This window comes from Elephantulus edwardii, unplaced genomic scaffold, assembly GCF_000299155.1.
Source record: "Elephantulus edwardii isolate Elephantulus edwardi_28Jun2011 unplaced genomic scaffold, EleEdw1.0 scaffold00014, whole genome shotgun sequence".
Classification (NCBI taxonomy): Eukaryota; Metazoa; Chordata; class Mammalia; order Macroscelidea; family Macroscelididae; genus Elephantulus; species Elephantulus edwardii.
This window is the reverse complement of record NW_006399764.1, coordinates 19,167,419-19,194,777: the sequence shown is the minus strand read 5'-3', so window position 1 is coordinate 19,194,777 and position 27,359 is coordinate 19,167,419. Positions and strand designations below refer to the sequence as shown.

The window sequence follows — 27,359 nt, the reverse complement described above, 5'->3', positions numbered from 1 at the left end:
CCTTACATATTTTCCTTCTTAAGATACAACACTGGCTTTTAGAAAAATGCTATTTGAGTGGAGGTTTAAAGAGCAAAACAGTTTTCTACTCAGTGGTAGTGTGAATGATTCAGTCATTCCTGGACATTTTGTTTTCTTGTCTCAATTACAGTACCCACAATGCAATCACACTCACCGCATTTCCCTGCCATTTCCACTTCCTTACTCCCTCTAGCCCCACTCTTCCTGGGTGCAGGGTTTTATCCTTGGAAAGTGCTGTTGTTTTGCCCTTAGGTGGTTGGTCAGTGTAACACGTCAAGTGTCACCTTCCAGGCCTGTGTACCGCTCGGCTGAAGGCGGAGCCATGGTGGTGAGGTTTGACGAGTGGGATGGATACACAAAACACATGCGGATACAACTCCAAACACTTTAAAAATTACGGTTTGAAAATTTATTGTGTTTGGAAGGACCAGTTGCTCTCTGTTATTTAGCCTTAACCTTGAACTCTCCCACTCGCATCACTTCTGCCATTAAGGATACAAGTTCCAGAAAACCCGGGGAGTCGGCCTCAATTACTGGTGAGTGACTGGTCATTTGGCCTCTTAAATCTTCTAATAAAAATGTAGCAAACACACACAATGTTTTAGAAGTGTGATCTTTATTACTGCCTTGGGGCAAAAATTGTTTCTGGCACACACAGTCATGACCTTAAAATGAAGTTGATGGGACCACGGACCCTGCTTATAAAGATTTGGTTGAAAGCCAAGTTTCCTGCAATATATCTAGTTTATTAGTCAAATAATAGTTTTCTCCCTCACAAAGCGAGCCCTGGGCGGGTTTTCTGAAAGGAAGAATCCCATTACCCATTACTTCTAAATTCACCAGGAGCAGACTTGGGTTTCCAAAAGAGCTTACCTCTAGCAGCTCATCGGCGACCTGCAATCTGCCATCTTTTCCAGCAGCGCCATTGGGATCAATCCCTACTATAAAGACACTCATCCGGGACCGGTCTTTGTTTCCGGCAAGGCTTAGTCCCAAGCCACTACGCCCTTTCTCCAATTCAATCATATGAAGTTCGCCCACCAGCGTTCCATAACGCTCTCTGATATTTTCTACAAATCACAGGAAAACACATGCAACAGATATTGAGAAAGAACTCATACAAAGGCAAATGGTTTATCCTCAAAGGCTATCCAATATTGTCTCAAAGGGCATTAACAATAACCAAACGTCGTCCTTGAAAATTAAGAAAGGTGAAAGAGACAAGCCACTTATGCATCAGGATTGCTTTCCAGAAATAACCAAAGGAATTACCCCATATCTGAGACGAAGTAGTTGAATTAATTGCTTTGTCTTAACCGAGAGGAATTATTTATACATCCCAAATTCTTTACAAAAGAGAATACAGTTGTTAAGTCTGGCAGAATACTTGTTTCATTAATCAAAGCTTTTCTCCCACCAAGGTCCCATCATGTTGGATCATGTTTTGTACATATATCCAGACAAAGTGGGCACATTCTGTGACTGCACAAGGTCATGAGGCCAGGGTAAATTTAGAGCTGGGGATCTGTCCCAGATCGGCTACACATAATGCCATTCTTATCTTCCTTCCCACATGTTCAAGATGTACAGTTGATTCTCTACCTTCTTTTATCTGAACAAGTCTTGTGCTGACTTTTACCAATAGCAAAACAGCAAATCTAAACGTAGTCCCTTAAAGGCCAGACGGCTCTACGTCTTGCCTCTTTCACTTGAAACATTCCTCATGTCTTGGCTACGTACTGCAAATACCTCAAGCCATATGGAGAGGAGTCATTATAAAGACCACAGCCTCAAAAAAAGCAACTGCGTAAAATTCAGCACTATCTCTACCAGCCACTGGCACACACCATCTTAGGTGTCCAGCTCAGCTGAGTCCAGTCAGAGACAGAACCTTGACAGTTTAATTATAAACTATAATTTAGAAGCCATTAATTGACATGATGTTACATAACAATGTTTTGTTATGTGCCAGTGAGTTGGAACCAATTCATAGCTGACCCTCCAGAGGATTTTCAGAAGCTGTAAACAGCATCGGAGGAGATTGTCCACCTTTCTCTTAACAGCTTGTGGATCCAAACCACTTGCCTCTGAGCTGACAGTACAACTCCTTACCCAACAGTCCACAAGAGCTCCAACAGACTACCAGAACCTTTTGGTTAATATTTACCTGGGAATATCCTGGTCACCTTGAATGAGTCAGCAATTTACTCTAATTTCACTGACAGTTAACTGAGAAAACAACAAATGTTACAAACCACCTAGTAGAAAATGATGCTATATAGTTAATGCTCTGTAATCGATGCTGACTCTTAATAGCATCAGTTTCACATATTACCATTTTCTAGATTGTGGGAGCACTCTAAATTCACCAGGAGCAGACTTGGGTTTCCAAAAGAGCTTACCCCTAGCAGCTCATCGGCGACCTTACACTCTAAATTCCCTAAATATCATGTACCAGAGTTTTCTTAAAAGAAATTATTAAACGTTTAAAAATTAAATCTTTTTAAAAAGCAACATATTTATAAACATTGTCTGAATTTTTAGTATTTCCCTTACATGTGGTTTATTTCCTCAGAAAATAAAGAAGTCCCAATAATGATAGTAAAAGCTGCCTCCAAAGGCCCCCTATGCACCTGGGGTGTCGGTTAGCAGTCTTCATGCATTCTCTAACTTAATGTGAGTTACTTGGGGTAATAAATGCTTCCTTAAAAATAAGGGTTGGCGAGCTTTGGTGGCTTTGTGGCAAGAAGCTGCACTGTAATCCCAGAGGACAGCAGTTCAAATCCACCAGATACTCCGCTGGAGAAGGACAGACAATCTCCTCCTGTACCAGTCAGGTCAAAGTTGATGGCACACACACACAATAATAATAATAAATAATAATAATTATTATTATTATTATTAATAATAATAGCTGAAACTTAAATGTGGTAAATAGCTCATCACTGTCCCAAGCTGTGATCTCAACTACCACGTAATGTTACCATCTTAGTACAGAAAATTAGACACAAAAATGAATAACAACAATGACTAGATTGCCCAAAGAGAAATCTGAGGCTGAGAGGGAGTGGTGTCACGTTTGAGACCCCATGCTGGCTGGTCCCAGGTTCATTTCTGGGTCTTTCTTTAATTCTCATACAAATGGCAAAGTCTGCTTCAGCAGGAATGCTCATCTACAGGAAAGGGAGGACCTGACTTCACACTTCAAGAATGTGTGTTGTATGAAGCAGAACAAATAGTAATTTTTTTTTCTCCACCCAGAAGCACAGCACGTCCCAATAAAACCAATAACAGTTCAGGACACAAGCCTGGAGAGACCTTGAGGTCTTTTAATACCAAAGGCAACACCAAAAGGCAACTTACTCCAACTGTAGCCAAACTCATCCTCCTTGTCCACATCTTCTGAGTCTCTGCTGGCAGATGTCTGGGCAAGATCACTGCCCATCTCTGCAGATGCTGACGGAGGGGGCAGAGGCGCGGTGCACAGCGGAGCCTTTTCTGGCTCCAACTCTGATTGCCCAGATGCCTGTGGGAACAAGAAGAATGCAGTGGGTATGTGCCGTCCCGGGGAGGAAAACTTAAAGGAAAGGGGGGGGGGAGTGGAGAGTATTACACCCCAAACCAAAACAAAACCAGCTGTGATATTTCTGACAACAAACAAATAGAGGAAAGCTCATAAATATATACATTGTTAGACAGGATTCAGGTAAAGTTTTCACATGGTAAACAAAATAGCACGTTCACAGTACAACTCAGTAAAATGCTATCTGCTATTTTAGGTCCATGAATTATTCAGTATGAAGGCTTAAAAGACATAAGGGAAAAAATATAACAAACTTCCCCTTTTGGAAAAAATCAATTTCCCAACCCAAGTTCTCATTTTTAGGGGTCTGGGAAAAACAAAAGGGATCTAGAAAGCTCTTCTCAGAAACTAAACCAAAATTAAAACAAAAAACCAAACACCAAACTTACAGAGTTATCTTTCAAAGTTTATTAGTGACACTCAGAGAAAGCTTCACTAATACACATTTCCTGAGGGGCACTGTGTGTAAAATCAGGTGGGAGCCCTGGTGTGGGGTAGCCCATAATCTATCAAACTGCTAACTTTGACAGCAGCTTGGATCTATCATCTCTGAGTAGGACGGGCAGCTTCCTCCTGTAAAGGTTTAGTCTCGGAACACAGTAGAGGAACACTATCAGTCGGAATCCATTTAATGGCAGTGAGTTTGGAACATAGGTAAAGAATTCTCTTAACTGAATTCTCACGTTACCTGAATCCCCTCTTTAAATGACCCCCTTCACAAATCCATCCCATGAGCATTGCACACCCAGGCTTGTCTGCCCGCAAAGAGCACACGGACCAGAGGGGCTGACTTTCTAGCACACTATTCTTCCCAACACAGAGATGCTCACACAAGCAACAAGAGACAAAAGGAGCTTGATACACATTCAGTTATAGATCCCATTTCAAAATATGGACGCTGTATCACACAGTTCTTATTCTATACACCCCAAACAAAACGGAAGAATTCCAAAGGTCTTTGATCTCTAAGTAAATCTTATTCATTTTTCCAGGTAAGTAACTGGAAACCATCAGATGTGACAAATTTTAATTAGAAGAAATTACTCAATGGTACTGGATTTTTGTCACTTGATTTTTATTCCCAGGCACTTCCCATGATAGTATGTGGTTTCTAACTTTCATAGTAAGACAGTATCTAACTCAGGGTCAGGAGCAGCCAGCCGGTCTAACCCTGATAGAGTTTGTCCCCAGCACTAGTGCCTCCATTTCTTTACTTGAATGAGTTTTTTGTGTGTTTTTGGTTTTTTTTGTTCACCAAAATATCTCTTGTGTATCTTATTTTTTATCTGTCAATATCTGGGGGGGATGGAGAAGATTATGATTAAATACATCAACTTCTTAAATAACAGGGAATGATAGGTGTGCGTGTTATTATTTAGGAACCTTGCTTTGGTCGGGGGCACACAACAACAACAACAACCACCTAGAATCAGGCTGTTACAGAACAACCCTCACACGGAGAGGACTAAGAAGCTGACCCTGATCTTTCTCTGATTCTAAACATGATCCAGGATGCAGAGCTGACTCAAAACCCTCAAAGCACAGCGCCCACTGCAGTCAAGCCAATATTGGCTCATGGTGATCCTCCAAGTTTCCACGGCTGTCAGCTCTGCGGGAGGAGACTGCTCACCCTTCTGTGGAGCTCCAGGGGATTCGAACTGCCAAGCTTTTAGGTGGCAGCCCAACACACAACCACTGCACCACGAGAGCTCCTGAAAGTCACCCCAGACAATTAGGATATTTCTGGCAAAACACGGAGAGCTGCAAGATATAGAGACAACTTCTGCCAGATTACAGACTCCTCTGTATAAAAAGGTTTACTTTATGTAGTGAACTCTGTGCCAATCGTGGTAATGGGCACCCATGGTGGACAGTGTTGGCTGGAGCTTCCCGACTAAATCAAGCCTGGAAGCAGGAGCGGCATCCACTTCCGAAATGGCTTGCCTCTGGAAACTCTATGTATGAACAGTGCTCAGGCTGTTCGTTCATAGGGTCGCTATGAGTCGTCTACAACTCGACGGCATTAAACAACAACAACAGTGAACTCTGTAGGTAGCCTTCAGGATAACCTTTGTCCAAACAAAGTCACAGGCACACAATGATGCAATCCACAGTGAACATCCCAAATGCTACACCTTGATCCCTCAAAATACACTAGTAACTACTACTAGAACAACTCACTAGTAAAAGGAAAAAAGCAATCCAAAAGAAGCTTATTTGGTTTGGTCTGATTTTAATACATTAACCATATGAAATTGAGGATGGAGGTGAATTTTTAAATTTTTCTGGTTAAACAGAATTAGTTCCTTTCAATGGCTGAAGGATCACTTCTCTGCAGCTACAAGCGAGCTAATATTATGCTCACTGCCTTTTTAAATAAGGTAACAAATCTAATTTCAACTTTAAATCATTTTAACAAGTCTAGGTAGCTCTCGTGGCCTAGAAGGTAACAAGATGCCACTCCATGGGAAGGCAGCTTGAATCTACCAGCTGCTTCACGGCAGAAAGGCGGACAGTCTCCATCTATGCAATTTACAGCCCCTGGGAACCCACTGGAGGGTCAGCTATGAGTCAGTTCTTACTTGAAGGCATAAAACAACAACATGGAGATACAAATAAGCAGCTTTGGTGGGACAGTGGATTAAATACTCTGCTGCTAATCAAAAGGTGATGGTTTCAAGTTACAAGCTCCTCTGAAGATGTAACAAATTCAGAAATCCTAGTTGGCAGTTCCACTAAGCCTCACAGGGTGTTATGCACGGAGGCAAGTCAACAGCAGTGTTTTGTTTGTGTTTAAACAGAGGCACAGTTTCTAAAGATCCTACATAATGCCTAACTTTTCAGAGCTGTTATTTTTCTTAAAATGTAAGCAAGAAAACAAAGCCTGCTTATCGGAAGGAAAAGAAAATATTGTTCGCCTTCTCACTTGGCACAACATTTTTGTACTGTGTGAGCAGTAAAGAAAACTGGGGCCATTACATAATTGATGAAAGTCCCAGATCTCAACCAGCGTGTGTCTGCCTACCAGGGGGGGTTTTGGGCATTCTGTTTTACTACTGTGCCACTGTCCCATAACTCTTCACAGAGCCCATAACTTCACTGACACAGAGGTGACGAGGAAGTGGAAACCACACAAGGCCACGAAAGCACACATCAAGATGGGCCACCACAGGACACGGGGACAATGTCACACAGACAAACCTTAAATGGTGTGGGGGCAAAAGGGTTAGTTGGTGAGCCATGGAAGACAACGCTACTTGAATTCTCTATTTCCTACAGTAACAGAAAACACGGTTTCTTCAGATATAGTGTCTTTGATTACCTTTACTATAACAACCCAATCTGATGAATATTCATAAAATGCCTCCTGAAAGAAATTGACAGCTTTCTTGCTTTTCATGATCAAATTATGGTATATTAGTACTCATGAAATTTTCTTGTTTTCAAATTTGGTTTGATAATTCCATCAGAATATGAGAATCTCCCAGAATAGGCGTACAAGTGCAGAAACAGTTAGATGTGCTGCGAGTCGGGCATACACACAGGCACACTTGATGAATATTCATCAGTCTCCTGCCAGGAGACAATGGCAGGATTTGCAAAGTAACTCACTCCCACATCAGTGCTTTTTCTCTTTTCTTAGGATCACCTTCTAGAAGTTTGTGAAAGATGTTTAAAACCAATACAAAGTTTTAAAGAAATTATGTGAGAACCTAGCTCATACACAGGGTAACAGACAGAAATTTAAATATCTGCATATTTAAATTCCACTACAATGCAGGGAAAAGCATTGAATTCATGAGTAAGAATGAGAGGGGCCAGCTAAGTTCAGCTATAAAAATGAATACGTTTTGGCAAGACAATTTGTTTAAGAAAAGATAGGCATGCTCACTCCAAACACACAGGTTTGTTTTGCATCCCTCCAATCCCCATCCCCCCCGCCCCCCCAACCAGTCCCAAATTTAGCACCCAGTGAATGGGACAATGAAGAAAATGTTTGCAAAAGGTAATGGCTGTGGGCATTCTCCAACCTTGTCGGCGCTGAATTGCAGAGAGTCAGCAAATGGGTTAGTGCGGCTGAAGCTGAATTTAGGGGAGAGCTTGGGCAGCAAGGTAGGCAAAGGGGATTTCTAGAAGAAAACATAAAAGGGGCTGAGCGTGAAGGCAATGCATGTGAAACAAGTCACTTTGAAGAACAAAAACTGGTTTAATGACTGGTTTAATAACTATGCTAACCAATAATATGCTATGTTTAAATAACTGTGCTACTCAATAATACAATATTTTAAAAAACAATCTGAGATCAAAAGTTTGCTTCTAATTAACCAAGATCCACCAGAGCCCGAACCAGTTTACAAACTACCATGTTAACTAGCTGGTAAAATGCCCCTCAAATTCTGTCCTTTCCAGTGACACACTTCTATGTCTACCCACTTCCTGTATTGATATATACTTCTGCACAGCAGTAAAAACTTTTCAACAGGATTATCAGAAAAGTGTTGGGTTTGCTATTCACATTTAAAAGTTAATAATGTTTTACTACAGAGGGTCAAGGACTGCAGCCTTCAATATGGACTGAGGCTCAATGTCAAGAAGACAAATTCTCACCACTGGACCAATCGGTAGCATCAGGATGGATGGTGAAGAGATTGAGAGTGTTCACAGCTTCAGTTTGCTCGGTTCCACGGTCAACACTCTTGGCACCAGTAGCCAGGAAATCAAAAAACGTATTGCAATGGGAAAGTCTGCGGTTAGGGACCTCTCTAAAGTACTCAAGAGCAACGGTGTCTCTCTGGAGACTAAGGTGCACCTGATAGAGGCCATGGTTTTTGCAATCACTTGTTATGCATCAGAGAGTTGGACAATGACTAGGGAGGATAGAAGGAGAATTGACGCCTTTGAGCTGTGGTGCTGGAGAAGAGTACTGAATGTATCATGGACTGCCAAGAAAACAAACAGATTCATCATAGAGAGGGTTAAACCAGGCTGCTCCTTGGAGGCAAGGATTCTGGGGCTTTGCCTGACATACTTTGGACATGTTGTAAGGAGAGACAGGTCTTTAGAGAGGGACATCATGCTGGGCAGAGTCGAGGGACAGTGCAGGAGGGGAAGACCCTCTATGAGGTGGAGTGATTCAGTGACTGGGGTAATCGGGATGGGTGTGTCAGGGGCGGTGCGGTTGGTGCAGGATAGAGCAGGGTTTAGGGCTGTGGTGTATAGGGTCGCTATGAGTCGCAAGCGACTCGATGGCACATAACAACAACAACGTTTTTGGTTTTAAATAGTCACTCTGTTCTGGTATTTATCAATTAATTCACTGGTGACATTTTCTTTTAACCTGTTCTTAAGTAAAAAAAAACCCAACAAACCAACAAACAACTTAGATTAAATATTAAGATTGCTTTAGATCAACAGTACTTATAACACACACACACACACACACGCACGAAAACAGTGAGAAAAGCAACTTTTGAAGCCTTTGTAATGGTATTCTCTACTTCTGCCAACTTTTCAAGGAGGTAGGAAGATGGAGATTTGTCTTTTTAAAAATATTCTTACTGATTTCCCACATTATTGTTGAATTTGAGAGGCTCTGAATCACATTTGGTGTCCTGCCTCAGGGCATTTCTGATGTTTGGTGGCTTGCCTGTGACAGTCCCTACTCAGGACTGTTGACACTGAGTAGAATATTAAAGGCAGGATGACAGTCAGACAGAACATAGCATTTTCATAACTATAAAAAAAGAAAGTTCTCCTCGTAGCAGAATCCATTCTTCTTTTCACACCCACCATCTTTTCACTTTGTTAACTATCCCTTTCAGTAGAGATTTCAGACATTTAGAATTCCTTCTGGCTCCAATGACATGTTTGTGTTACTTCCCTCCCTAAAAAAAAAGGCATCCTGGCAGGCATCAAGTGTCAGAAGAGGTTGTCATGTGAGCCACTCTGTATGGAGAACACTCTGGAAAGACCACGTACGCTCAGTGACTGCAGTGAAGCGTATGCCATGTTCCCCTGTCAATCTGCTCTTCTTCCAATGTGTTTTTTGGGTGGGTTTTTTTTCTATGAGGAAAAGATAAGGGGGAAAATGGGCAGTATGACATTTCTGCTCATCTTAACTTTCTCTCGGCTTTGCAGAGTAAAATGTCAACTCCTGCTTTACAAAAGGGAAGACCACGCATGCCAAGAAACATGACCATTCATAGAGGTGGGAGAAATGATCACACAGCACTTCAAGCCACACTCCTAGGGCACAGAACTGGATGTTACGGAGAATGAAGATGGTTTACAATCTTCCCTCATGCTTTTAGTTCCTCGGTGTCCTTTGAAATTCGGGAGAACAATTAGAAACGAAAGCATCCTGGTGAGAAGTGGAGTAGTCCACTCTAAAGAGCATGGTGCCACAGTTCGAAAACAGGACTGACCTCGGGGTTGGGGAGAGACTGAGAAAGATGGGTTCAATAATGTATACTGCATTGAAACAGATGAGGGAGAAAACTGTTTAAAAGGGATATGTGATTAGGTATTATTGTCATGACGGGAGTCCAGAGCGAAGGCTGCGTAGTGGAGTGGACCTGGGGGGAGGGATTGTAAAACAATGAAAGAATTTTTCTTTTACTTTTCCAAGAGGGTACTGGGGGGAGGATTGGGAGGGGAGAGAAGTGCAATAATGAATGAATAAAAGTCCAAAGTCTCTGTAAATTTTTATTGAAATTAATAATGATTTTTTTTTTTTTAAAAAAGCGCTCTTGATTGGGTTGACTTTTCATTTGCAGCTCTTGTTGGCATGGGACCGGGCCCAGGCGGCAGAGTGTAAACGTGCTACACCAGCACATCACACGAGCAAGCAGACAATGGTCATCAGGTAAAGATTTAGAGAAGCACACTCTATTTCCCACTAACAAAGTCAACGACTAAACTTCTGTTTACAATCGCAAGGGCTGATAAAAGCAGCCATGTTCCTGATTCGGGGAAAAGGCACAGAGAAGACAAGAACATTCTTTGGCCTTTATTCACGGGCCCACTTCCATCTGGTAAAGTGGTTGGACTGAGGTCTGGGAAGTGCTCTGCTCTCTCCTGGAGGATCACTCTGAATTGACTTCATCGTAGTGGTTGTTGGGGTTTTGTTTTGTTTTTTTATTGTTCTCCTTTAGTTTGAGTCTTTCTAGTAGAATTCTCTCAGCGAGTTCTGGGCACTTGGCTGGGACAGTTCACGTACTTAGCTGCTAAACAACAGTGTTCAGGTCCACCCAGAGGCAGACAGCTCGCCATGAAAACTTGGCGACCTATGTCCAGAAAAAACTCAGACACTGGAAACCCAGTGAGCACACACGGGGGCCTCCATGGGCTGGCGCAGACTCAAAGGCAACGAGTAATAGTTCTAAGAAGTTTAAGAGTCTTGAACATCCTCAGAGCCACACAGTGTTCAGCCTACGGAAAATAACTTCTAGATGCTTCATCCTATGTTACATTGCCAAACACTGAGGACTAAGAGGTTCTTAAGTCCATGCCCTTGTGATTTTGATTCCTTTTAGATTAGTGTAGACAGTTATTGCCACTGAGAACTAAATCCCTGAAAACAAAGCTGATCTCATTTGAAATGCAAAATTAAATCTGATTCATTTTTTCTCAAAGCAAAAATGAACCAAAGGTGACAAAACATGTCATCTTGGGAATAACTGCTATAAAATCAATGTCATTATATCTCTTGAAAGTAAAACAAGGCATTTCCCAGGTGTATGAACCAATATCTTCTCAGCTCATTAGAAGAATAAGACTGGATTGAAGGCAATCTTTGTACTTCACGTTTTGAAGGTAAATTTTAGAACCCCTATTCAGGATTGTTCTAAATAACATCAATGATGAAAATTAAAAATAAAATAAAAGACGGAATAACACTCCCTTCAGCACACACACACACACACACACACACACACACACACACACAAATGAGCTTCAACTTAACTTAAACAGGCATTTACTGGCATTATCTTGCTGTGTCTGTGTTTAACACAACAAATGGAAACAAACGTAAAAAGATTTGTGGTGATTTAAACAAACTGAATGCCTTGGTAAAGAATGCGGCAGGATGCAGCCCTCAAGCTCGGCACATTTTCTCATCTGAATGGATAATTATTGCCTCACAATCACCAACTGAATGATTTAAGAACTGCAGATGTGAAGATAACAGCATCCATCAGGAGCTGCTCAATCCATTCCTTAGCGATAACCCAGAGGAGAGCTACACCTGGCTTCACAACAAAAGGAAGGACCAGCCAGCTAAAGCCTGTCGCTCTGCCTGCATTCTCAGGCAGAGTCCATTCAGGGATTTTGCCCACAGCCCCTCTCTGGAGTCTCGTGCCAGGCACTGTCCGTTCAGGGCTCTTACCCACAACACCTCTCTGGAACTCGCACTAGTTCCCCCATCATCCTTTCAGCAGTCCTATCTTCAACTCTTCTTTTAAAAATTTAAAGCTTAAAGTATTTTATTAGTAAAATAGTACATTTTGGTACTGGTTTGTGGTTTTTAGATGGTGACTTTAATTTTCCTCTTGTATGCTGACACCAGACTTGGAACTAAGTCTTTCAGGATCGATCATTTTCCGAGATGTGGTAAGGAGCTGTGCTGCCAACCCAAAGGCACGCAGTTCAAATCCATGAGCTCCTCCACCCGACAAAGATGGGCATGCTCCTCCAGTAAGATTTAAAACCTCTGTAAACTTGCTGGAGGGTCAGCTAACAGTTGATTCTGACTTTCTGTTACATAAGAACAATAACAGCTCTAAGATAACGGCATTCGGTTCGAGTCGTCCAGTTGTTCCTTGGGAGAAGGCTGGGTAATCCCCTGCCGTGCAAGTTAGAGCCTCTGAAATCCCACTGGAGGGTCAGTGATGAGTCAGTTCCTTCTCTAGAGCACACAACAACAACAACACTATAAGTCAGGCCTCACTGCCTCCACCACTGCCTCCTGTACACTGGGTTAGAATCCTAATGATAACAAGATCACTAGGCAATTTATACAGGATTAGAATCTCAATGATAAGAAGATATCAGATAATTTTTATGTGTACATTTGTATAGTTACATAATTATGTATTTCTAAATGTGCATTATGTACACTTGGGGATCATGTAAACTGTAGATTCTCGATTTTGATTCAGGATAACTGGGGTGCAAATGCAAATTCTCTGCAGCAGGCCAGTGTGGAATGAGCTGGTTCAGAGCTGTGGTTGCCTTGATTCTTTCAAGGACCACACCTACAAGCTAGTAAGCAGATTATTCAAAGGAGAATCAAGATGACCGGAGTTCTGAATGAAAATGAGACATGGGGACTGCAAGAGCGTCTAGGAAACTCCTTGAACCTCTCCAGTGAATGCAAAGGCTTCTAAAGAAAAGGCATACACACTCTCAAAAGGAAGGCGCTTGAGCCAATGGCAACTAAGAGCAGCTGAAGGACCAGTGTGTTCTGGGAGCATTCAAGTTATATACAGCCCATAGCCACAAATCAGCCCTGACAGAGCCAATTCCACTGAAAATTCAAGGTGCACACAACAGTTTAAACCAACACACTGACTCAATTTTCAGACATACATGTGAGTATTATTGCTACTGTAACTGTATTGCTACTGTAATTTTATTGTGACTGTATTTATTATTACTGTGGTATTGTGTTGAAAACTTCTGGTGTATCCGAATAGGTTCTAAGCTGTTTATGGCTAGAAAGGTACCCTTTATAAGCTTCCCCTACTATCTTAGTTGAGCAATCCTAAGAAATCTGTTCACAGAGTAAAGACGTAGTGATTACCATTTCTCATTTATGTGGGCAGTATTTTTCATCTCTACTGGACCCTAAAAGAGCAGAGCCAATCCTACCCAGATTTTCAGTAACACAGAAAGGCTAAGACAGCATGCACACTGCGCTCATCACAGACAGTTGGGAGATGCACTGGCCCTGATGCTGATATGTCAACTCCAGGGAGGCGGCTGGGTGACCCCACTCTCACTGCTCCCTTGGGTGTACTCTGTCCCTTTTAAACTGACTACAAAATTGACACTAAATGGTAAGTTTTGTTTCTGCCTTTTCCTTAAAAGCACAAGTTCGCTTTGGAGTTCCTGCAGTGAATAAAGGCAGGCACTAATAAAGGTCTTTTATAAAATGGTATACATAAACTTTTGAAAGGCAGGTGGCACCAGGAGATTATCTTCTAACGCAAGGAGCGCTGGTGGTGCACCGGATTTTGAATGGGATTACTGACAGGTAGGGCAGTGGGCAGAATCTGTGAGATGCTCTGTGGGAGAAAGGTGAGCCTTTGTCTTCTCGTCAGGAACTGCAGCCTCTGAAATCCAATGCAAAGGTGCTGGGAGATGCAATCAATTGCACTCGGTGGGTTTGGTTTTGGGGTCATGTTGCTGGTGTGTAGAGTGGAGTCAAAACTGGCACAGAGCTGACCCTCCGATGGGTTTTCAGAAGCAGTAAATGCCTGGGAGGAGCTTGCTCATCTTTCTCCAGTGGCAGAGAGAGTGGATTCAAACCTCCTACCTTTGGGTTGGCGGCACATTCCTCACCACTAAGCCACCTTAGAGCTCTCTTTTGGGTTGTTAGACACTGTTGAATTGAGTAAGACTTATAGTGACTCTATGAACAACAGACCTGAACCCTGTTCTTTCTTGAGCTATCCTCATCATTTTAGACACACTTGAATCCATTTCTGCAGTCACTGCGTCAATCTGTCTCCTTGACTAACTGATATGGAGATATGTTAATTGTTTCAACTTACAGGAAAGTCAGTGTAAGGGCAGTCTTTATTATAAATTTATTTATAATATAAGGATTGCTTGTATATGAGGATAGGAGTCCTGGGCGCACAGACGTTAGACACTCAGCTCTTGATGCAAACGTAAGTGGTTTGAATCCACCAGTTAATTCCTCGGAAGAAAAATGTGGCATTTTGGGTTCACAAAGATTTCTATTTCTGGAAACCCGGAAACCCTAGAGAGCAGATTTACTGCTCTCTAAAAGTCTGCATTGATTCAAAGGAAGGGCTTTCTTTCCTGTAAGAAAATATCTTTTTTATTTCTTTCCCTGAAGCCCAAAGAAAATAGAGCAGGAATATTAAAATACACAGTTATTTTAAACCTTTGGCTCATTTTGATCTTTAGTTTAAAACAGAAACTATATGGGAGGGAGGAAAGTGTGCATGAATGAAGGCATTAAAGAGAAAAAAAGACAAAAACCCCATGTTCACAAAGCCTCACTTAGGATCTTCTGTCTCAACGCTCACTATGCACGTCTGTAATTTCCTACACAGCTTTGAAGCTGTTTCACCTGTGATGAGTGACGGTAAGATCGGGTTAGTAAGTGTCAGCTCACGGGGACAGACGTCGATGGACACAAGATGTGGCTGGGAAGCAGTGGTTAGGAATCACCAGTGAGTTCGCTTTAGTGGAAACCACAGAGTGGCATGTCAGCATTCAGAGGGATGTATCAAGTCAACACACACATCAGTCCCTGAGGGCTGCATCAGCAGAAGACCCTGATGCAGAATAAATTCATAAAGAGTAAGTAATCTCTTCAGCTGCTAAGGGAATTTGGCTAGAGGTCGTGGACTATTAACCTGAATGACACCCTATTTCTTCTAGCAACTGAGGTCTTCTGTGGCTATAACACACACTAATAATTACCCACCTAGATACTTGTGATCATCAAGAAATCCTGCTTGTGTGTGTTCTTAATAGGTTTCAAACCATTTTAAAACATAGTGGATGATATTGCCAGATCAACCTTTTAAAATTTATAAAACAGGTATTTTACAAATCATCTGAGACGTCAGGGATCCACATGCTGGCTCCCGGCGAGAACGCAGCCCCTGGAGCATGAGCTTGCCAGCGGGAGGCTCTCTGGGTGCGCCTACCTTGCCCTCCCCCTGTCTTCGCTTACCCTTGGTTTGCTTATAACGCTCTGTACCATGAACACTACAGGGCTGCCTGCTTTCCGAATGGCTTCCACAGCTTGCTCATGGCTTGCGTCTCTGAGATCAATTCCATCCACCTGCAAATGGAAGGCTCAGCTTAACATTTTTTTTTTGGTTGTTGTTTTTTTTTTTCCTTTTTTTAAATTATTAATTTCAATGAAAATTTACAGACACTTTGGATTTCCATTCATTCATTGTTGTACTTTTTTTCCCTCCCAACCTTCCCCTGTCCCCAGTACACTACCCTCTTAGAAAAGTAAGAGAAAAATTCTTTCATTGTTTTACACTCCCCCCAGGTCCACTCCACTATGCAGTCTTCACTCTGGACTTCACTGTCATGACAAAAATACCTAATAACATATCCCTTTTGAACAGTTTTCTCACTCACCTGTTTCAATGCAGTATACATTATTGAACCCATCTTTCTCAGTCTCCCACCAACCCCGAGGCCAGTCCTGTTTTATAATAGTGGCACAATGCAATATTTGTCCTTTTGTGACTGAGATACTTCACTCAGAATAATGTCCTCCAGGGTCACCCATTTTTAATAATATTGCATGAGTTCTTTGTTTTTCAATACAGCATAGTATTCCATTGTGTGAATATATACCACAGCTTCTCTATCCATTCGTGTGTTGGTGGGCACTTAGGTTGTTTCTAACTCCTTGCTGTTGTGAACAAAGCTGTGATAAACATGGGTGTGCATATATCTGCTTGGATGTCAGTTATTGTCACTTTGGGGCATATTCCTAGCTGTGGAGTTGCTGGGTCAAATGGTATTTCTGTTTGCAACTTTTTAAGAAAGCACCATACCGCCTTCCACAGTGATTGCACCATTTTACACTTCCACCAACAGTGAATAAGGGTTTCAGTTTCTCCACAACATCTCCAGCATTTGCTGTTTGCTGCTCTGTTAAATTTTACTATTGTGACTGGGGTGAGATGATATCTCATAGTTGTTTTAATTTGCATCTCTCTTAGAGCTAGATATTTTGAGCATTTCTTCATGTGCTTGTTGGCCATCTGAACGTCTTCTTTGGTGAAGTGTCTGTTCATATCCTGTGCCCATTTTGCAATTGGATTATTTACTTTTATCTTGTTGTGGTGCTCAAGCAGTTTATAAATTCTGGATTTATGTCCCTTATCTGATATGTCAGTACCAAATACTTTTTCCCAGTCTGTGGCTTCCCTTTTTACCCTGTTGGAGAAGTTTTTGGATGTGCATTCAGCTTAACATGACAAGAAGCTACAGAACAACAAAACAGTTTGTGGATATGCACCCTGGAGGATTCTCATTAGCCTCTTGGAAAAATGTTTCAGAAACAAATACAATGTGAGTCTAGCATTTGAGGTCCCAAACCATGGGACTGCTTTCATCATGGGTATCACTGCACTACGTGTCTTTAGATTCATCATAGCGTGGGTTTGGGTGACATTTGAGTGTTTAGCTCTGTACAAGGAACCACAAAGCTAAAAACAAAGTTCTCATATCCTGATGAATCAGGTTATAGTAAGGTTAGTGCTGCAAAAGGCATAAAGCCATAGACACGACAGGAGCTAGAAGCTAAGAGATGGAGCAGGCTTGTTAGTAACTATGACATGAATAGTTTGAAAATGAACGTTATTTCAGAAATTTCGATTCACAAAGGCTTGCCTGATTAGGCACTGATTAGTTCCACCTCTGCACTGTCTGAACCAGAGGAAAAGAACTTTGAAAGGCCAAATGCGAATCCTGCCAGGAAACACTAGGAAGCTATTGGCATTTTTGTGTTTCCAATCACAGCAATGGAAATACAGGCCTGAACGGCGAAATCAGAGTACACTCAACTCAAGAAAAAGTTACTAGAGCTTTTCCCAGAATAGGGAGCTCTGGTGGTCTAGGGGCAAGAAGCTATGCTGCAATCCCAAAGGCACGTGGTTCAAGGCCACTAGCAGCTCTGTGGTAGAAGGCTGAGCAATCTCCTCCCATGTAATTAACCACCTCTGAACACCCTCTGGAATACCATCACCTTCAAAACGTCACCATTTTGCTTCAAATCTCCCTCAAGTTAACAATTAGATGCCAAAATAATAACTTTTGGGAGGGTATCCTAAAAGCGGCTTCTCACCTTTTTTGATAGAATAAAAATAAATATTCCTATCTACTATGTATCTGGCTGGTGGACAATTTCACCTCTCACTCAGAATGCAGTATTTTACAGGTCTCATAAATTTTCAGAAAGTCCAGAATGACAAGAGCTTGGGGCTTTCTTAGCTATTAAAGAATATCCTACATGTAACGACACCCAGTGGACCACTGCTCAACCACAGACATGTTCGTATAGACTCTGATCAATTCTTTCGGTCAATAATCATATATAATAGTGTTTTCTTTTTCCATCAAAGGAGCAATGATTCTGGAAATTGTTACCTAACTTGGAACTGGAGAACATTATGCTGAGTGAACTAACTCAGTCCCACAAGGATAAATATTGTATAAAACCATTATTGAAGAATGAGTATAAGGATCCAAAGAGGGGAAGAGTAGAAGCAGAGGAATGAGGAGGGGGCGGGGGGATTAACCATGGGGTTGTACAATTTTTTTTTTTTAATTTTTATTATTTTGTGTGCGTGTACCGTCAAATCAGATCTGACTGGTACAGGAGGATATTGCGCCTCCTTCTCCGGCAGAGCATCTGGTGGATTCGAACCGTGTTCCTCTGGGATTGCAGTGCGGTTTCTTGCCACTAGGCCACCAGAGCTCCCCGGGGTTGTACAATTTGATTGGGGCAGGGTGAGGAAAATTGGAAGAATCTGTTCTTGAAAACAATGTGTTCAACTTTTATAAAGAAACCAGTACAAAAAAAGCCCCAGAAAGATGATCAAGTAAATAATGAAGCGTGCCTACAATAAACTGCCTCTGCCGAAAGCTGTCAATGATGATTCTCTAAAGTTATCACCTTGTGAAAAAAAGCAAGAATGCAAGAAAGGAGAAAAAGCCACCCTTTTAAACAGTCACAGGCTCAAACCAGACTGGACCAGACCTCGCCTTTGCTTTCTGTCAGGTCTCAATCTTCCTCCTTTGTCAGCTCTCAAAAGCAAACCACAAATGTCAGTGGAAGAGTAAAGAAATCTCCAACCGTCATCTCCAATTACATTTGACGGGTTGTAACTATCTCCTAGACAATAAAGCTCTTTCAGTGTTGAAGTTATATGGGGTAGCGAAAAGGAGAGACCACCACTTGTGTGAAGGAACTGTAAGGTCATCATAGTAACAGTGGGAGCCCTAGTGGTGCAGTGGTTAAGCACTCAGCTTCTAACTGGAAGGTTAGTATTGCAAAACCCCTGAGGAAGGTGTGATAACCTGCTTCTTTAAGTGAAGCCCCTCGGGGCAGTTAGGTCCCCTCTGTCCTCTAGGATGACTTAAGAACAGGCTCCATGGCAACAGGATAGTGACAATGGCATCAGTTTTTACTTGAAACTTATGCCTATTCTGGATATTTTGAAAGCTCAGCAAATCTAGTTCAGGCACCGCATTCTCTGCCCAATTAAACAAACCTCAGCTCATACGATCGACCTATCTACCCCACTACGCGCAGGTGAAGCTAAGTGGGCATGGAGCCTTGTCTCTTGCAGGATGCCCAGAGCCTGTCACAATCTCTGAAATTCAATTTCTCGGGGAATATCTGCTGAGTAACCAAAAGCATGACTCAAGAAGAGTGTCTGAAAAATTAAACTTCCTCCGAATTAAGGAATTAGGTATAATTTGCCTAAATGTGTCATAAGGAAGCATCCGTACATTTGCACAGAGATATGTCTGTCTGTCTTACTCTTACCTCTTACACACACACACACACACACACACACACACACACACCCCACACACACGGTAAAGAGGAAACCCAGGCTTGGCTTGTGGGTCGGTAATTACATAGAATATAACTGGATTTCCAAAACAGATTTTAGCTGTTGGAATCACTGGGGAAAAATATTCCATCTAGTAATGCTCATCTACAATGAGAAAATAGTGATAAAATCTCAGAGAATTTAATTGTGATGCTTATATTGGGAGTCTGTGTGAGTGTTTAAACATGATTTTTCTTTATAAATATTGCTTTGTTCAAAAAGAACTTTATTATTTTACCATAAAACAGACAAATATATTGCAAATATCAGCCTATCCGTCAAGAGAAACATTCTCTTATTGAACAGAGGGCATTGGAAGTCAAAACCAAAAATAAAAAAGTATAAATGTTTCAGTCATGAACAAATTTTAAACTCCAGCCTGGCCAAAGGCATGAATATAAAAAAGAAATATTAAGATTCCCATGTAAAAGGGGATGAAATGGGGACAAAGTGTCGGCACAGAAAGCTGGCTGGCGGGTACCTCTACTATCCTATCTCCAGGCTTCAGGGTTCCGTTTTTGCCCGCCGGACTGTCTTCCAGAACGTGCTTGATGAAAATGCCCCTCATCACTTCCCCGTTGCTCAGTCGACTCCCCATCCCTCGTCCACCAATAATGCTGATGCCCAGGGATTTGCTTGGTTCTCGCCACAGTTCAACCCTGTAAAAAGAAATAAGTTAATGAATTCAAGGCAGTCAAGATTTGTTACCTGCTTTTTTGTTTGTTTGTTCGTTCCATGAACATGCACAATTTACGAAGGGTTAGCTGTTGTTACTGTGGTTGGGTGCCACCGAGTGGAGTACAACTCATAGTGACCCCCACGGACAACAGCTATGAAGCCTGCCCCATCCGGTGCCGTCCTCATGGTCTCTGACACACACGAGCCCATTGCTGCGGTCACTGTGTCAATCCACCTGGTTTGAGGATCTCCTTCTATGCTGTCGTCCCTCCACCTTCCCAAGCATGATGTCCTTCTCCAAGGAACAGCCCCTACTAGCAACAGGCCTAAAGTATGTGAGACGAAGCTTTGCCATCCTTGTTTCCAAGCAGGACGCTGACTGTACTTTCTCCAAGGTGTATCTGTTTGTTCTTTTGGCAGTCTGTAGGATATTCAGTACTCTTCTCCAACACTCAAGGTTTACTAGTAGGAAATGACAGGGTTTTTATGTACTTTCCCAACCACGCATTTTGCACAATGTAAGAACTAGATCCTAGTGGCCTAGTGGCAAGAAGCTGTGCTACAATCCCGGACGTGTGGTTTGAATTCACGAGCTGTTCTGCAGGAGGACAGGTAATCTCCACCCATGCGATGTACTGCCTCTGAAAACCCGCTGGAGGGTCAGCTATGAGTTGGTTCTAACACCATCGCACACAACGCGAACAGCTTCTAAAGTAACTAGAGTAAGTAAATACAGCAGGACTCACATTCCATGCTGGAGCACAGATGTACTGAAAAGCACCACTTGCAGGAGTTCCTATAACAGACAGTAATCCATCAAGAAATTCAGCTACCACTGAACACACGGTAGCTTCCAAGCCCAGCAACCAAATCAAGAGAAAGAAGAGCCCCTCACACACGGCCTGAGCAGCTGACTTCTGGAGAAGTCTGTCTTTCTGGCCAAGGGCGACCTGGTGCCCCAGGGAAGGCGTGAAGAGCAGCTGCTGACATTCTGTCTGACTTGGGCCCACCAGATCCTCCTTAAACTCTTCTCCCATGCTTCCTTCTGTCTTTGCAATCCTGTTATCCCTTCAGATCATCAGGCATTTAAAGTAAGTGTATAATTATCCTTGGAGATAATTTCCTAATCATAATAATGCTTTTTGAATGTGTACAATGTAATCATAGCTTTGTTTTGCATTTTACACACGGTAATTAATTTAAACTTTGCAACGACGCTTTGATGTAGAATTGCAAATACCTTCATTGGGCAGACGAGGAAAGTACATTACAGCCCCAGCTGTTTTCTCATCTGGGCCGAACACTGCAAATCATTTTATTCTTATACCTCTGCCTTTGAACAACGTTGATATTTTGCAATTCATTCACAGATCTTCTGGCTACTTGAAGCCATTAAAAATGAGTTCTTGAATTCATTATACGGGCCAGGGCATATCTCAAAGTAGAAGAATTAATAAGTGCAAAGACCTCAACGAACAACAGATTGGAACCTTGCTCCATCCTGCACCAGCCTCCGCTGTGACCAGGCCTTTGCTGTAGTCACCGCGTCACTCCACCCCGTGAGCGTCTGCCTCTCTCTTGCTGACCTCTGTGCATCCCAGTATGGTGTCTTCTTGCAAGAACTGGACCCTTCTGACAAAATACTCAAAATACAAAGGGCAAGGTTCCACCTTCCTCTCATTAAGATTTGCACTCCTGGAAATCCAAAGGAGGACGACTATTGACCTTGATAGTGGTGAATCTGGAAAGTGTTTGGTGTTGGGTTGTTGTTGGTTTTTTTAGTTGATTATGAAACTAATTTTATATAGGTGAATTAACTAAAATTGAACAGAGATTAAGAAACTTAGATTAAAACTGGCAAAGCTGTAATTAAAAAAGGCTTAGAACTTCACACATACGCAGAGCTTTTCTACCTTGCTCGGTCATGACCTTGCTGGCTGAAAGTGAGCAGGACTTGAAATGCCTGCTGGAGATCAAAGCCTTCAGCATGCAATACAGATTTCATCTCAGCACGAAGAAGACAAAAGTCCTAAGCAGTGGGCCAATAAGTACCACCAAGATAGAAGGAGAAAAGATTTAAATTATCAACAATTTCCTCCTACTTGGCTCCACCGTCAACAGCCCTGGTATCAGCAATCAGGAGGATCAGGAGATATGATGTACTGGGCAGGTCTGATGTCAAGGACCTCTTCAAATTGCTGGGGAGCAATGATATTTTGAAAGCTAAGGTGTGCCCGACTCATGGTCTTTTCAATCCCTTGCTATGCATCTGAGAGCTGGACGATGAAGAAGGATGACAGAACTGATGCCTCTGAGTAGTGGTGCTGAGGAAGAGAACTGAGTATCACATCAGCTGCCAAAAGAACAAGTATATCTTGGAAAAAGTACAGCCAGAAGTCTCCTTGCAGGCAAGGATGGTGAAGCTCTGTGTCACATGCTTTGGGCATGTTGCTGGGAGAGGCTAGTCCTTGGAAAGGGACATCATGCTTGGAAAGGTGGAGGGTCAGCGAAAGGGTGGAATAGCCTCGATGAGAGATGATTGACACAGTGACTGCAGCAATGGGCTGGGGTGGGTCAGAGATAACGAGGCTGGCGCAGGATAGGACAGAGTTCAGATCTGCTGTTCACAGGATTGCTATGAGTCGTATTCAACCCAACAGCTCCTAACAACACTGGATTTTCGGCTAAACTGCTATTCAGGGAGCTCCGGGGGCTTCTTCCACAGGGGGTTTCCCTGCTAGCCCCAAGGTGGTGCTCCTCTCACTGTTACAGCCACCAGCCTCTGCAGAAGAAAGAGGGGTGACCTCCTTTCATACAGTTTACAGTTTCAGAAAACTTTCTGGAGGGTCAACTAGGAGTCCGTTCATACTAGATGATAATGAGATTATAATAAGATTCTATGTGCTGCTAATGAGAAATTAAAAGCTCACTCAAATGGCTAGAAATGCTTTGAAAGCAACATCAAATGATGCTTCTTATATCTTGAATATGACTTGACATCGACAAAGCTTCTCCAAGTCATGGTATTTTCAATTGCTTCACATGAATGTGAAAGGTGCATAATGAATAAAGATGATAAAAGAGGAGTCAATGCCTTTGAACTGAGTTGGTGAAGAATATCAAATATTTGACTGACAGCACAATAAGCAATCTTGTCTTGGGAGAATTGCAGCCAGAGAGTTCCTTAGAAGTAAGGACAGTGAGATGCTTGGCTTGCTTTCTTATGTATGTTTAAAGAACTACTTTTTATGAATGTAAGATAAAAAGTTAAGTTAGTATTTGCTAGTATGCCTAAGATCAAATACTATGGGTACTATTAATTCCAAATCCCCAAGCATAATATTCTCTGGTTAGTTCTGCTCAGTCCCTAATCACGGCACGTCTTTGTCTGCATACTACTTTTATTTCATGCAGTATCAAACTACCTGCCAATGACTCAAGGATCAGAAATTCAGTCCTTGAAACCATCACACCCCCTGCCTTTCAAGACCACGTATCCACTGAGTGGACAGAAGACAGCCCGTTCTTACCGCCGGGGCTGGTTCCAGTTGCTGTAGGCCGCATTCTGAAGTTCACTTTCTTCTCCCTCTCCTTCTTCTCGCTCCGGCAGTTCTGGGATGTCCCTGTTAAAGAAGTACGCAGTGAGTCCTCCAAAGTCACTGTAAATCCATGCAGCAGCATCGTCTCTTTGCACTTATTCAAAGTGAAAATGCAGGTAGACATATAGATTATAGCTGGCGAATGAGTACAACTGATCGTTGATCACTAAGGGATTTTGGGGTGTGGGTCGACCTCCCACAGTTGTGTCTTGAACAACCTCAGCTTGAACTGCTTGAGTTCACTTATATGTAGATATGTATTACACATTGGATTGCTAACTGAAAGTTCAGTAGTTCAAATCCACCCGTTGCTCCATGGGAGAAAAATGTGTACGTTTGCTTCTATGATGATTGCAGCCTTGGAAACCCTATGGGGCGGTTCTACTCTGTCCTATAAGGTCACCTGAATTAGAACATTCAGTAGTGGGTTTGCTTTTTTTATTTTCTCTTTTTTTTTTTTTGCATGTGTTTTTTTTTTTTATTGAAGTGAATTCAAGAGTTATGAGTATTTATGTTTACCTTCCACAGACTTTTATACTGGACTTAAACAGTTCTTTCATTGTGTCCACATTTAAGACCTTTTATACCTATCCAGAGAAGAAGCCAAGCTTAATGGTTAAGAACACGGATTGCGCAGACTAACTGCTTAGACTCTAATCTTGAGTCTAATGCTAACAGCTACAGGACTTTGAACAAGCTCCTCCTCTCTCTCTGTTGCACACTCTTTCTCTGGATGATGCAAACTGCACTGTATGGTTTGCATTTGTTTCAAGCACTGCTATTTACCTTCTGCCAGCCTCGGGGAACCCCTTTCGATGCTGGAGAGGGCATAGTGTTGCCAGTAGATTTTTACCTCTTATAATTTTCGGGGCTGTCAAGCCTCTACATTTTACCGGAATAAAAAACATTATCCCTGAGTACTCTACACCAAGTCACTCGAACCACTATTTCAGAGAGTCACTGGAATGATTCCTTCTTATCATTTTAACAAGCAGTAGTGCGAAGCCAACCTCAATATATGCCATTGATCCTGGAACGAAAATTCTAGAAGGGAGTGTAGTTGAACTCTGTGAATACTCCTTTCCCTTAAAAATTCATGGGGCTCCAGAGACCACGATACGCTTTCCTTCTATCAAACTCATGACCTTTCTTTCCTTCCCTAATGCGCCACTTATAAACGGCACGGTGTCTAGGTAGTAGAGAGGAGTATGATACCATATTTGGATGCCAAGAGGGTCAGTAGGTAAAAAGGGATATGCTAATGTCCTCTCAGGAACCCTGGAGCTCCGGTCACATGCCCTCAAGGCACACTGCAAAGCCCTTTCTGCTCTACAGTGTGTCTAGGGAGAAATGGACCTCTCACATTCTAATGAACTAGAGAAAAGCCCAAACCAAACAAGTCTTTGCTATGAACTCACTACTACCAAAAAAAATCCAGTTCTTGTCTTTCCTAAGAAGTTGGGGCAGGGGAGTAAATCTATTCTTTAAAGAGAGTGTGTAATATATTTGCAAATATATCTACATGTAAGCCCACTGCCGGCAGGTCTACTTTGGCTCAGGGAGCCCTTCCATTGGGTTTCCCTCAACGTGATGAAACAGACTTCTCTGCATCTGTGTCCCACTGTGGAGCACCCATGAGCTCTGTGTCATCGGTAAGAACCAGTTCCTCCTGCATCTGCATTTAGGTGTAAAATCCTGGATGTGGGCTAGGCTGTAACAGGAGGAGACCACTGCTCTTTCTCCCTTGGAGGACTGCTGGAGTCAAGCTGCCCACCTGTCAGCCAACACACAAAGAAAGTGCCACACTACCATTACCCCCCTGTACTGTTGTTGTTGTACCATCAAGTAGAAACTGAACCATAGCTCTGGTGGGTTTTCAGAGGCAGTTAATCACATGGGAGGAGACTGCTCCCTTGGGCTGGGGGCCTTTAAGAAGTCAAACACTGTTTTCAATGATGCATGTTTTCAATGATGTACTGGGGCATTTAGCTAAACATTTCCACAAAATAAAAATTAAAAACAAACCAAAAAACACCAAAGAACAAAATCCCATACCTCCACTAAAAATGTTTGTGAATATGTATGTATATTAGCAAGCAAACAAAATCATTGATGATATTCACAGAGAGGAAAATATGACATAAAACTATACAAATTATAGGTTCTGGGAAACTAAAGGAATAATGGTTACATACAAGGTAATTTAAAAAATCTTTAATATGCTAGAAGTGCTGAACAGTGGAATTAAATATCTCTTAATTTGTATTTTTATTACTTCCTTAAGTTTTCTGCACTAGGTGGTGACGAATAGGAGAGCTGGGTCTCTTTGAAAAGCCTATGTGCAGGAAGGGAATTCATTCTTCACCTAGGATCCCTTCCTGATCCACCCACCTTGACCTTGACACTCTTCTGGGTAATCTGTTGCCTCCCTCCCTTCCTCCCTCAGATTTATCAGATTTATTATTTCTATTACCTTCCAGTGTATGAAGAAAAAATGTCCAGGGCCATGAGTCCTCCTGATTGTTGCTCCAAACCTATTCTGAATTCTTCCAAATGTTCTGCAGGCACATAAGTGATCCTGGAACAGGACACAATCCATGAGAGTCAGGAAGAGTGGAGTTTTGCTGGCTTGGAAAACCTCCCAAAGCAGATGGACTTGTCCCCTTGACTTCCTCCCACACCAGTACAGTCACTCCGCAGAGAACCCAGATTTCAAAGGAATAAATTCTATTCCATCTGCAAAATATTCCACACTCAAGAGTGACAACAACAATTACACTTTATGTAACGCCACTGGTACGTTAGGAGCGCAGGAGACACAAGAAATAGGGAGCAGCGCTGCTCACACAAAAGTAAAAAAAAATCCCCTTATTGGAGGTTTGAATCCACCAGCTGCTCTGACGGAGAAAGACTGGCAATCTCTTCTCAAGCAATTCACAGCCTTCAGAAATCCATTGGAAAGTCAATTTCAAATCAGGTGCTTAGTTCATAGCAATGAGTTCTCTTTAGCAACATAATTAGGTTAGGTACATAATTATGTTAGGTACTTAGCAGAACACCATTATTTATATTTCTAAGTGAAAGGCTAACACTTATTTTTTTTTTAAAAAAAGGAAGATTTAGAAATCTTTACTGTCACTGTTTTCAAAAATATAAATTTTGACCAAATCTTTCTTAATTCTCTAACAGAAACAAATTCCATGCACTTTACAAAAATACTGGCTGTCCAATATTAGTTTATATCTGTCCACAATCTATTATTAATTTTAGACACTACCAAGCATTACTAATCATTACGTTTTAGCTCCAATTCTGAAATCAAACCATTTAAAGTTCACGGAAAGTCTCTCTTACTAATTTGTACCTATTTCTTACACTTATACTTTGGTTTCAGAAAGAGAAAAATCTGTACTTTTTTTACCCGAGTGACTATTTACTAATTCAACAAGTCTGGCTGGATGTGTATTATGACAACACAATGCTGATTATCAAAATAATGGTTAGACATTGACATTTTAAAATACAGCCATTTTCTATCCTATAAAACTTTGAACATAGATTATATATGTTTTGAACATAGATTATATATGTTTTCAAGTAGACTATTCCAATACTATCAAA

The 27,359-nt window shown here is 41.9% G+C and overlaps 1 protein-coding gene across 1 annotated transcript in view; it reads right to left on the bottom strand.

Moving 5' to 3' along the window:
- Positions 1-27,359, bottom strand: part of MPDZ (multiple PDZ domain protein) — a 153,417-nt gene that overhangs the window by 31,765 nt on the left and 94,293 nt on the right. Inside the window, 7 exon segments of the mRNA XM_006881297.1 lie at positions 895-1,091; positions 3,385-3,547; positions 7,636-7,734; positions 15,543-15,653; positions 19,943-20,120; positions 23,670-23,762; positions 26,212-26,316. Of these exon segments, the coding sequence (XP_006881359.1) occupies positions 895-1,091; positions 3,385-3,547; positions 7,636-7,734; positions 15,543-15,653; positions 19,943-20,120; positions 23,670-23,762; positions 26,212-26,316 (946 nt within the window).